Source organism: Euprymna scolopes, chromosome 29 (genome assembly GCF_053919585.1).
Source record: "Euprymna scolopes isolate OS-2025 chromosome 29, ASM5391958v1, whole genome shotgun sequence".
NCBI classification, from domain to species: Eukaryota; Metazoa; Mollusca; class Cephalopoda; order Sepiida; family Sepiolidae; genus Euprymna; species Euprymna scolopes.
The window spans coordinates 29,038,631-29,052,240 of NC_136510.1; the positions used below are offsets into that span (position 1 = coordinate 29,038,631).

General features: G+C 32.6%; 1 protein-coding gene across 50 annotated transcripts in view; it reads right to left on the reverse strand.

Moving 5' to 3' along the window:
* Positions 1–5,401: 5,401 nt before the first annotated feature.
* LOC145252565 (rho GTPase-activating protein 190-like) overlaps positions 5,402–13,610 on the reverse strand; it is a 793,870-nt gene continuing 785,661 nt past the window's right edge. For all 50 annotated transcript variants that reach the window (XM_080112152.1, XM_080112143.1, XM_080112148.1 and 47 more), the window contains 2 exons: positions 8,086–8,191; positions 5,402–6,292 (listed from right to left, as the gene is read on the reverse strand). In XM_080112152.1, the coding sequence (XP_079968278.1) occupies positions 6,103–6,292; positions 8,086–8,191 (296 nt within the window). In that variant the 3' untranslated portion in view covers positions 5,402–6,102. The remainder of the gene's footprint in view (positions 6,293–8,085; positions 8,192–13,610) is intronic.

A 13,610-nucleotide genomic window follows, 5' to 3' on the forward strand; every position in this document is an offset into this window, starting at 1 on the left:
ATAATTTGAATAAGCACCTTTTGGGGGGCTGAGAGACTTGATAGCCTATAAGGAATTTTAAACTGAAGTCTTCATTTCATCCACGGGTGTTGATTTGACCAAATGGAAGCGTTGATTATTGTTATTCTTACCTATTATCACCATTGTATTGTAGTCATTAGGATAGTAGTGTAGCAATCGTTTGTCATGAAAATTTGGTATAATTTTAGATTATTTACAAGAATTGTTCAATAAGAATTTGTTTATGTTGGACTTGAAGACAACAATATTGTAGTCAGCTGCAAAGCAGACCAGTGGAACAGAGTTCTATAGGTGGGTAGAAGAGACCTCTATAGTGAAGGGGTGGGGTTTTGCTTCTAGAAAGTTTGTAGGGGGTATGTTGAGGGGCCACAAGTTCATCAGAGCACATTCTATTAAAGTACTTGTAAAACAGGTGCAGTGATGCAACATTGCGACGATGGGACACATGTTGGAGCTTGGTTGATAGTGTGGGATCTATTTTAGACTGTACTCTTTTTGGGATCCTGTCCAAGAGTTAAAGACTGCAATGTTTGTTCAAGTTCATTTTGCCTGTACATCCTGAATTTACAGTTAACATTGGTGTTTATGAATGCCATATTTTCATCTTCCTCATCAAGTAAATTCCAAAAACATTTAAAGCAAAGTAGTTATTCCTTTATTTTGTCTTTTGGTCCTCACATTTCATGAGCAATGTTTTCGACAAAGGGGGAAAAGTTGCTGTTTTCTGGGTCGGAATCTATGTATCAAACATTTATTTTTGGCTAATTTTTTAGCTCCTTACATCATTTTTTAGCTCCTTACTTCATGCCATGTCTGGTGCATTTTTCATAAAAGAAAAGGAAATTATTAAATAAATTACGGTACTTGTGCATAATTTGAATCAGACATAACTTAGCGGCCAATCGGCTTTGCTCGAAACATGACATCGTGCACTTGAGTTTGATTGTAAGGTGATGTAAGACGTCGATCAGCCAATCCATGCACTACAAAGTAGCAGACGAACTTTTAGAAACAAAAAATAGAAGGAAATAAAAATCATTAACTTCATAAAGCAGCACACAATAGCCGTTTTCTGAAAACTGTGTAAACAAAAAAAAAAAATGAATATCTCCAGTATGGAAAAATATTTGATGACGCCAGAACAAGCGGTCTCACATTGTCAAGAAAAAAAAAAAAATTAATTGCTGTAAAAAAAAACAACAACAACCTCAAAAGACCAAAACTGCATTTCCTGTGGCGAGAAGTGCATCATCGCGAAAAGAAGATCCGAGAAGAATGGATGTGGATGGAGATGCACGCAATGCACCCCCAACCTCCCTGTGTTATGGAGAGGGGTGTCTACCCCTCCCCATATTAAGAACCACCATTATTTAAAAATAAATAAATAAATAAATAAATAAATAAAACTTTGCTTATCTGTTTTGTTTTGAACTTTTTCGTTGGACAAAAAAGAAAAGCAAATTACAGTAAAAAAATCTTATATAACAAAAATTTTTTTAAAAACTGGTTACGATAAATCGTTTCTTGTTTTTATTTTTGTTTTTGCTTATTTCTTCTGTTAAATTATTATTATTCCTTCATTTTTTTTTTTTAGCAGCGTTTGTTACACTTTCATAATCGACAAAGCTCGGCAGTTAACGTCGTGTTCCGAGCAATACCAATCGGACGTTGATTTACGTTTGCTTCAAATTATGCACAAGTACCTAAATAACATTTATCAATAATTAATGTTTTGGGCATCTCTTACTTCCCTTATTTTGTCTTCTGGTCCTCACATTCGATAAGCATTTGTTTCTGGCAAAGGGGGAAAAATTGCTGTTTTCTGGATCGGAATCTCTCATTTATCGTGGCCTAATTCTTTTAAGTATTTTTTTTTTTTTAGCTCCTTACATGAGGTTGCTTCATGCCTTGTCTGGAGAGATTTCCACAAAAAAATTGCCAGCTATCTTGATTAGTAATCAACAAGGAGAGAAAACTCATGATATGAGTAAATTAAGATTTTAGGAATGTATGAGTTATCTTCTCTTGATTACTCATCAAGATGGCTGACTATTACGTTGCTTTGAACAGTTTACAAAATTTGAAAATTTAAAAGCAAACAAATAGTTTGTATCATTTGGAGTACTATTCTCATCTTGGTTGTTATTTTCACTATTTTTCAGCTGATGTAACCTTTGACCTTCTGCAAGTTAATCTTTTTGAACTTGGGAACCTTTTAGTGCTTATTCAGATTGGTCCTTATAGCTATTTAACAAAAATCCAAAAAGCTTTTAAATTGTAACTGCTTGCCGCGAAAGGAAGAACTTGTAGCAGAAACAAACGGAACTTTTTTTCTTTTAACGAATCAATGCCCCCCCCCCCTTCCCGTGCTATTTGGCCACATACTGCCTAATCAGGGGTATGGCGTATTGATCCTTCCTATCCCCTAAGGAATTCGGCCAGCATCCGGTTTGAGGAATAAGAACTCGTTCTTAGTGAGACACACACCAAACAGAACGGACCTCCATTTTCTTCTCTCTCTCCACCTCGGTGATTTCTAACGGTATCGACGATTCCACTGGAATAACTACCACAATAGCACCAGGTAGCCGGAGTCCAGCTTTTGACCAGGAACATATCACATTCTCCTTAATAAACCTTTTCTGTGTTACAGTTTATGAAGTTGTTGCGTTCGACATTTCAGAAGCTTGTGTTGAATTATTTATTTTATTAGGTTGTGCCCTAAAAGCATTCTAAACTCTAAAAGACAGTATATTCCAAAAATCACAAAAATTGATTAAGTAGTTTGTTTTTTTATTTACAAAAACAAATTAACCTTTTTTTTTTTTTAACAGATAAGTAACAAACAAACCCATTTTTTTTTTTTTTTAAAGATAAAGACAGGTAATCAATGATTGTTTTAACACTTTCCACATGCATTAGGGTTGTCTGCTCTTGTCCACTGATTTGTTGCATGCTTTTTTTTTTCACTCATTGAAAATTTGATTTTCTTGAGTTATAAAAAAAGAAAACTACTTGATCAAATTATGTGATTTTTAGAATTTATCATCTTCGACGCATGACTGGTACATACATTATATACAAATATTTTTGTATTTATTTATTTTTTTTTTTTTAATCGTAAATGCCACCATAAGTGTCAATTTGAATAAGCACCATTTTTTTTTTTTTTTTTTGAGGGGAGGGGGGGTTAACTTGATAACCTATATTTTAAACTGAAGCTTTCATTTCATCCACGGGGATTGATTGGTCTTGTTCCATCAGCCATGAGAAAATGGAAGTATTTATTGTTATTCTTACCTATTATCACCTCTACAAGTGAGAACGATAAAATTGTCACCCTAGAAAAAAATGACATGATTCCATTTCCGTTTGATGAAAAACGGTTTTCTTTTTTATTGTTGAAGACCATCTACTAGTTGGCCAGTTGTGTACAAATCTCAAGAACGATAGGAGCCTTCTGTCATATCTGAAAGTGACACAATGTTCAACGAGCAAGATCGGAGATGCGTCGCTGTACAACTCATAATCAAAGTTATAACGGATGTGCCCAGGGTGATGAAAAGTTTCTGACCACGGTTATGGTCTTAGGTGTGGTTTCAAGTGACGGCCACATCTTGCCACCTTACACCTTCAAAGTCGGCTGAAAAGTCAACACCAAAATGTACCTGGATTTGCTGAAGAGTGTGGTGATCCCCTGGTGCAATCAGGTGGCTGCTGGCAAACCCTGGTGTAACAGCTGGATTTAGCGCCGGCCCACAAGTCCAAAGAGACCCAAGCTTGGCTTCAGAAGGTGTGCTATGACTTTGTCCCCTTTTCTCACTGCCCCCCCCCCCCGACCTGAACCTCTTTGGTCATACGCCAAGAACATCACCAGCAACAAGTCTGCATGCCATAAAAAATAAAACTACTTAAATCAATTCATGTGATTTTTGGAGTATGATACAATATGCAGCAGAAATACCTCCCACATTTAAAACTTTCAATTAAATGCTGCTAATGAACTTACGCAAGTGCCAATGATGTTTTCATTTAGCTAATGAGTTGCCATATTTTTCAAGTACCTTCATCAAGCAATATGGTTTGGACTGGCGCACATTGTTCTTTTACTGTACAAATGTTTGTGAAAAATGGTGAATCTGTAACTGCAACACGGAGAGCTTTCTGAATTCATTACCAGTTAGGATGGCATGATGGTGTTCCAGATAGCTGTATTAATTTTCTATGGGTTACAAATTTCAGAGCTACAGGTTCGACATATAAGAGAATGCCACTTGGAAGGCCTTGAAGCGCTCAAATGGCAGACAGTGTTCGAGCTGTGAAATTTTCTGTTACTCGGTCTCCTACATGTTCAGCTCGCAAACATGGGATTGTCTGATCGAACAGTCAGCAGAATTCTACACACTGATATGCAGTTCCAGCCATACAAATTAATGATTGCTCAGAAACTGCACGAGCACGACTGGGAAGATCACATGTCAAAATGTGGGAAATATTTCTGCTGCACCCTATATTTTCTTTCCGTCATGGGCACGCACATAATACAGATTTTTCTTTATTTTTGTATTTTTATATTTGTATATGGGGGAAATTCTATATAAGCACCAATCAGAGTATTACTTTTCTACGCAAATAAAAGTATAATCTTATTCACGTTTTTTAGAAGAGGATTGTGATGTCAAGAAGCGTCAGTTCTGCACACTCACCCAACAATCGCGATGCTCAGTCACAGATAATTAAACAGTGAAAACAATTCGTTAATTGAGTTTTATTTACATCAATTTTTGTGTTTTTAAAAGAAGTAAACAATCATACAATGATTAAAAGAATGAAATAAGAAAAGAAATTCCCTGAAAGCCTAGAATTTATTTTTAATTATCTATATCACGTCTTACATTGAACAATTTTAAATTCCTGTTGTCCGACACAGTGAAAGAATTCCAGAGTTGATACAATTAAAATATCCGTGTACACATCGCACGTGTGCCATTGTTCTAGCTTTTTTTAGCATGATTTCGAATAGTAAAAGCCTATTTAACAAATATCTAATGATCTGACATACGTAGCAAGGTGGGTTTCAGAAAAATAGTTGAAAAAAAATAAATAAATAAAATAAAATAAAGTAAAAAAAATTTTTTAAAACGTGGGGAGGGGGGGGAAGAGAGATAATTAAAAACTTATCCAATAGGCAAAATTACTTCATCCTTCAAAAAGTCAGAGATGATGTCACTGAGATTTAAGAAAAATGTTTATTTAAAAAAATTAAAAAAAAAAAAAAAAAATGCAAAGAAAGAAAATTTTTTTTAAAATAATAAAAAATGAAAGCCAACAAGAAACAAAATGGGTATGGGAGTGAAAATTAATTTTTTTTTTTTTTAAATTTAAAAAAAAAAAAAAAAAAAAAAAAAAAAAAAGCAAAACAATTTTTTTTTTTGATCACATACAATAACATGAACATTTGTTGCTCATTATCAGCTTGTTTTTTTTTTTTTTTTTTTTTGTTTTTGTTTTTACAATCCCCATTTATTTGGGTTGGTTGGTGGGAATTATTGGAGAAAAAATTTTTTTTATTTATTTATTCTTTTTTTTCATAGAATTGAAATGTGGAGTTTTGATTTTGTTCATTTTTTTTTTCTCTCTCTTTCTCTGTTAAAACCAATGGAGAACTTTCTGGGTTTTTTGTGTCCTTTTTGTATGCGTGTAGACTTCACCGTTTACTATGTTGATGTCGTAATTTTTTGCAGATTAAACTATTTTAAGACTTAACACAACAAAGTCAACAGTTCTGTTGCTGGTCATAAAAACAATGTGAAGAGAATGGTTTGCGTTTATCATTATTTACTTATCATAGTGTATAGTCGTATAGCGTTAAAAAAAAGACTCTCCAATATCATGGTTCAGTAACCACATCTAGGAGATAAATGAGCCAATTAAATGAGAGATTGAGGAGGTATGGTGAGAAGTTTTTCCCTTTTTTTTTTTTTTTCGCCTAGTGGATGGGGAAGGAGAAATGGTTGGACAGAGGGCAAGTAAAAAAAAAAAAAAAAATTTTATTAAGATTTTCTTTTGTTTCTTAGCAGGTCATACTTGATTTTCTCCATGGAAGAAGAAACCAGATTGTTCTATGAGAGTCTGTAAAATTTCAAGGGGAATTCGAGAATTATACGTCAACTCTCCATATGATTGGAAGTCCATTCGAATCAACGTTGGCCACCAACATCGAGCTAGATTTTTACTGTCCATGTTGTTTGTGTCGTAATGACGCCCAATTCTGTAATATATAAAAAAAAGGAAACATTTTTTTTAGACAATATTAAAATTTTCTTGTTCTCTTTTGAATTGTACAATTAAATAGAGTTCCACAGGAAACTAAAAAGAAAAAAAAAACATTTATGCATGACTATTAATGTGATAATTATTAAAACAATGGGTGCTTTTGTAGTTTTAGCAAAAACATTAAAAAGCAAAGATAAATATAAATCACCATGATGTACACACCTGTTATAGAATGAAGTTCTCATTAAGAAAAGAAAATTGCTTAATTTGAGCAAGTAGTTTTTTTTGTTTTGTTTTTTTACAGATGTTTCAGTAAGACTGATCGCAAAGCAGCCATCTTGGCAATTTCCAGCTACAAGGAGAAGGTTGCCCTAATTATATATAAAAAAAAAACAAAAAAACAAAATGAAACTTTACTGAAACGAATGAAACATTTTGTAATATTTTTACTACAAAAGTTTGGACACTCCCTTAGTCTTTCTTGGCTTTGCCCTTGGTTCTAGAGCCAAATGTGATTTTTTTTATTAAAGTGTTTTGATTTATGGAATCATTTTTAGTTTGTAGATGTGTTCCTGGTTCCTGTAATCTTTTTGTTTTGTAAAATAGGGGTGGATATTGTTCTATTTTCAGATTTTCCAGTACAGTGAAATCTTTATAGGAAACTGTTATTAAGGCAGTGGTTTCATGCTTTAGTGAAAACATATTTGTTAATGGTTTATCTGAAATATGTTTATGGAATCTTCATATCGAACTGATTCATTTTAATGGCTTCTTTAGCTGCTGAGTAAGCCTTTTGATTTCTCTTGATGCCAGTGTAGATAGATATCTAACAAAAAATAAGATTTATACTCCTTAATAATATGGTTATTTTATTTAGTAATCTGCTTATAAGTAGATTACTTATATCTGGATTTTTTTTAATGATAAGAGTGTAAGTTTGGAATCCAAGAGAATAATACATTTTTTAAAATTTATTTTCTCAGCTTATATCTAAGACAAAATCAATTGCTGCGACTTCTACACTGTAAATAGATGCTTTGTTGAGTAAGCATTTTGGGGATTTGATTTTGTTCTGGATGGCAGCACATTCTACGCTGTCACCTATTTTGAAGCCATTTATAAATGCGTAGATGTTCTGGGTAACTTTGTTAGTTAGGGAGGATTTCTTTCTGGAAGGTGGCAGAGTTTGTTTTGCTTTTGAGATTGTTAGTTCAAGTAGTAAAGTTGGATAAATTAGAAGCCAAGGGGGTGAACCGACATCTTGCTGCCCAAATCCCTACATAGTACCCCAGTAGTTGTTGCCCCTGATAGTAGCCCCCTACACCAAAGTGGCAATTTGCCTTGTTTGGGGTGAAAATGTAATAAAAAAAAAAAAAAATTTCCAAGGAGGTATTAAGTTGGATTAGAAAAGAGTTCATTTGGGTTTCAGTGATAAGTTTTCCTATGCGTAAACTAACTTTGTTTTTTTGGGGTTTTTTTTTTCAAAGAGATCTTGGTGTTGTAGAAACATGACATGATTGAAAATAAGGTTTGTTGAGTATGCGGCAAGTTTGGTATAATAATGTATTACGAGGTTTTGGTGTCTCAATGCAAAGTGAGTTTCATGAGCTTCTATGTAAAGGCTTTCCACTGGTGAGGTGGTGAAAGCCCCTAGGGCGATTCCCAGGGCGTGGTGAAGTTATTTAAGGTAAGACCTTGAATGGCTTTTGAAAGTGGTGTTTCTTTAGCAGAAATATTAAAAAAAAAAAAAAAAAAAAAAAAAAAAAACATTGGTAACATTTCACTTACCTATTAAAATGAGTGATGAGATATTTAAGTACTTCATAGTTAGTCGCTGGCAATTTCTTAAGAACTCCTCGAAGTGCTAACAGTCTGCTGCTCTTGTCAGGAAAACCTGGCGATAGAAAGTGAGAATAGCAAATGATAAGTTTTGGAAACAACAGAAAAACATAAGTCAAAAGCAAAAGATTGAATAAAGTCCAGAATAGTCAACATTAAAGAATTTGTAAATAAAAACAAATAATTTATAGCGAATGCAATAGAATTAAATTCTGATTATGTTTCAGAATTATTTTTTTTATTTATTTATTTTTTTTTAGATAAAGATTGACAATTTGTATCATTTGGACTACTGTTGAGTGTTATTCTCACAATATTTCAGCTGATGTAACCTCCAACCTTCTTTATGTGTATCTTGCCGAATTCTGGAATCTTTTTGTCATAACATATAAAGTAATAAGTGCATATTGTGACACTTTTCTGGAGGTTGAAAGTTCAATCTTTAGTGCCAGCAATACACAGAATTTCTAACGGAACCCTTTATTTAGTCCATGGGTGTAGCATGCACTCGTTCCTGACCAAATAGTAATGCACGATACAATTACTAATATTACTCGTACTGAAGATTGAACCTTCAACCTCCAGAAGAGTGTCACTTAAACTAATTTTACTTAATACTTTCTCCATTATTCCATGGGTCTTTGCAGATAAACTTGAAGAATGTCAGATTACATCGGACAAAATGTTGAGAGAATAACACTCAAGATGAGAACAATAGTCCGAATAATACAAATTAAATTTTCTACCGACCTGTATACTTTTAATATGTGGAAAGTGTTTGTAATTTTATTTCAATGTTTGTGTGTTTTAACAACACAGAAAAAACATGGCGATTGGGATTATCTCTTAACTTTGCTACACTGGGAGGATCCAGTGTAGTTTTATTTGTTTGTTTTTTTTTGTTGGGGGGGAGGGGGCTTTTTATTCAGATTTCGGGTTAGTGGTAGAGTAAATATTTTTTTGTAGTATCTTTTCGGTATGAACTGAAGATAATTGATCACTTCAATCGCCATTTTCGTTCTCTTATCAATATGCAAATATTAAAATCAAAAATATTTCAGTTTCTTCATGTTTAAAGTATATATAGATCAGCAGAAAATCCTAATGCATTTTTTATACATAAATTATTTCTGTGATTTTCTAGTTTCATTTCAATATTTAAAGCTGCTCGTAAAAAGATAAAAATAGCATACCAAAAATTCTGCAAATTCATCCAGTATTTTTGTAAAAAAAAAAACAAAACAAACAAAAAAATACTTTGATGAAATCACTCAGCTGCTATTTTCAGCTTTTATTAAGGTCAATAGTCAAGGGACATAACTCAAACTTTCATTCAGGCAACGAAAGGGTACAGAAAACAAAAAAGAAGCCCTTCCTCCACATGTTAATGGTTTTCTAAATTTGCATGGGGATCTATTTTTAAAACAGAAATACTGAATGAATTTGTATAAATTTTGGCTTATGGTCATTTCTTTTTTTTAATTCAACAGCTAAGTACACAATAAAATTGTTGTGTAAATTCTTTTCTTTTTAGATGTTGGGGTTAATCTGAAGAAGCACCATTATTGGTTGTTTTTCGTTTATAAGTTCTTGATTGTTAACTATTCTGGACTTTTACCAAGAAAGGTTTATAATATAAAAAAAAATCTTCCAGTTTTAGTAGGCTTTTGGTAATCATAGTATAGTTAACAGCCAAGAAATATATATGAGAGGTGTTCCAAAAGTAATCCCTCCTATTTTTTTTTTTATTCTGCTAGAATGGATAGGAAGGAATTGCAAATTGCATTGTTATGATGACTGAACTTATGCATTCATGACCTAAAAGTTTCATCTTTCTGTTGCAGATATTGATGGTGTGAGATTTTAAGAAAGCAACCCTTGTCATGGATGTGCATCAGAAGCAGAGATGCGTCATTGAATTCCTGACAAAAGTGCATTGAGAATGGTGTTGACTATGTAGAAAAATAAATTCTAGAGCACAGAAAACTGAGCTGTTAAACTTTTTGAGGTAAAAAAAAAAAGAAAAATAAGGAGGCTTTACTTTTGTTTGGACTGACTCATATATACATATATATATATAAATAACAAATAATTTTTACCAAACATAATAAAATTTTAATTTTCTACTAACCCGTATAATTTTAACCTTTTGAAACTTTAAAGTCTTTTATATTTTAAAATAAGTTGTGGTATCTCAAAGTTACAAAAAGTTCCGGTAATTTTATTTTATTTTTTTTCAATTTTCTTTTCAGTTTGTCCAAGGATGAGGCATCCTACCAGATGCCAGACATTCACTTACTATTTCATATATTCCAACCGAGAGATCTTTTTAAGATTCTAACTGCCCTTTAAGTGCATTTATTTAAATCTCTCTTGCACTTAGTTTACCAGGTATATCTGCCAAGTAGTTTTTGAAATTCTTGTACATTTGTCCACTTGCTCCTATAATTACTTGAATGATAAGAGCTCTTCCTAAGATTCCAATATCTTTTCATGTCATACATAAGACCTTGGTATTTCCTTATCTTTTCCCTCTCAGCGCTGTTTAACCCAGTAGCATTGGGGGACACTGACTTCTACTAAGGTTGCTTCTTTTTACTTTTTGTTCCATATTTCTATGTCAGGTTTTATAGGTACGTAGTTGTAGGAATTGGTTAGTCATAGTAGATGGTGAATGACTTATTTCCAACTGTTTTTTCTGGTAAACATGTTCCCAGGATTTGCTGCTACATTCGATATTCAACTTTTTACAGATCGTCCAGTGAAGATATTTACACACTTCTTTGTGTATTTTTCAGTTTGGGTTTCACATGATCAGCCATTTTGGTTTTAGTGTGAAAAGCCACACAAATATTGACAACAAATTCTAAAATAAAACTAGATAGATCAATCAAATTCTACTGCATTTGGTATAAAGTATTTGTCTTTTTGTTTGTTTGCAATTTCTTGACCGTTAACTACATTACTAGTTTTTTTTTTTTTTTTTAATGTCTGGTTTCAATTACAAATTTGATATGAAACAAATGAGCCAAATTTATAGGGTTTAAAAAAAAAAAAAAGTCCACAATGACATTTTATATAATTTCAATGTTCTATGAAGATCTGATCTAAAAAGGATAGTCAACAGCAGAAGAAATTCTAAACACTAAAGAATAGTCCATCCTTATCATCATCATCATCATATTCGGTTTAACATCCATTTTACATGTTGGCATCTGCTGGACAGCTTTAAAAAATCGACTTCCAAAGTAATCCATCTCTGCCCAGGTCTTCATTTATCCCTCTTTTCTTCAAGTGCTATAAAACATTTGCAATAAAAACCCACCTACCTACAATCTACACAAAGAAATTTCCTTCCTCTCTCTTTCTCTGTACCAAACGGAACTTCCATGAACAAAGTTTCTTTCCTAGAAAATCCCACCTGAGGAACAAAATACCACGAGGTTGTTTCCCAACTTATAACATGGTCGTTTTCAAGTCTAATGTAAACAAATACTTTATTTTTTGAGCTGCCCTCTTGAATAATCAATTCATCTTAAGAAATCTTCTGCACATTTCCACCCATTGTTTGCAATCCTCATGTAGTGGTATTCATCGTTCAATGAGCAATCCCTTTATCCTCGAACAACCCTTGGGCCTTGATAAGTGGTGACCGATAATTCTTTAATTTTATATAAATATTAGTATGAATACTGAGAGAGGATACCCCCCACCCCGGTTATTTTTCTAATATTTTTTTATTTACAGAAGTGTACACTCATAGTATTGATAATATAAAAGTAAAAGAGGCTTAATATTTTTTCAAATATGCAAACAGGTTGTTTTAAAAGATATTTTCATAATTTATACATTTTCAAATGGAATTAAAGTGGAACAAACAGTGACATAACGGATTACAGATATGTCTACTATATATAGTAAATTCAAATATTTTTTGACAAAAAAAAAAAAAAAAAAAAAAAAAGAGAAAATGTTTCGTACCAAGCAAAATTAGTTTTGATTAAAGAATAACAGCTGTTTCTTCATAGCCATACAATCAGAGCATTGGTAATCAGAGTCATGGCTTATATGCTTATTTAGAAGCTGTTAAATTTTAATTAAAACCAATTTTGTGAGATATGAGAAAATGCATATTAAAACTTTAGGATCGTCTACTAATATCCACAGAGATTAAATGCTCAAGTTTTACTACACAACCATATATGTATGAACTCCGATCTATGCCCCCTCCCCCTTGCTAAACTTTCACAAAAACACTCAACTAGCTATAACCACTATATACGATTTCCCCCACTCTCTATCTGTGCCTATATCTAAATGCAGAGTCCATGAACAAAGCTTCTTTCCCAGAATTGCCTGCCTGTCGAACACTGTTCTACTGGCCTACTTCCCAGTTGAATACAACATGATAGCCTTCAAATTCAATGTAAACAAGTTCTTATTGAGCTGTCCGCATAAGGAATCAAATTCTACTCAATTTACACCATTAGCAATTACTACATCACCACCTTACATTCATTAACCCTTATTTTCGAGTGACCTTCGAGCATTGATAAGTGGTGACTCCCAAGCAAAAAATATATACATATATAAGGAAAAGGTAGTTTGCTTGAAGCATTGCTGATAAACAAATATGTAAGTGTATAAGAAGGCTGTTAGCAATGTAGAATACCAGAATTATGAAGTTATATGACGTAAAAACAAAAACAGACAGACAGAGGTTAAATAAGATTATAAATCTTTGTGTATATTTCCTTTTTCAAATCATTCACATATAAATCAGAAAATATGGACTTACTGTTTAATATAACTGGGATCGTAAATATGGCCTTTGTTAGTTTGTCTTTTGTTGATACGTCACTTCAACATCCCAGTATTCTACATTGCTAACAACCTTCTTACACACACATAAATATATATATTAAAAGTCGTGCATCGACTAAGACCAGAGGCTGTTTTTGTCACCTAATGAAGTCATTTTAGACGGAAACAGATTTATTGTTGCGACCAATGCTAATTTTGTTTACCCAAGTTGAATAATATATATATATATATATATATATATGTGTGTGAGTAAAAAGTAAAATGAGTGGTATGACATTATGGGAAAGAGAAAAGAAAGACTTATAGCATTAGATAAATATCAATGTTTTGTCCCCATTTTTTAGGAACTTCTTCAGGATGATAAAATGATGCTATCTTTCTTTAAAGGTAATCGTTTGAAAGGTATCACAAAAAATTTTCAGCTCATCATGGTTTTAACTTGATTTTCCTCAATCATTTTATCATCCTGAGGAAGTTTCCTGAAAATGGGGACGAAATGTTGATATTTTTCTAATGCTATAGGCTTTTCTTTTTCTCGTGTGTGTGTGTGTGTGTGGTACAAAGGTTTTAATGTCTAATAACTATTAAACTTAATTTTTTAAAATAAAAGCTAATAGAAGGAAATTTTTAATATTTTAAAGAAATTATCA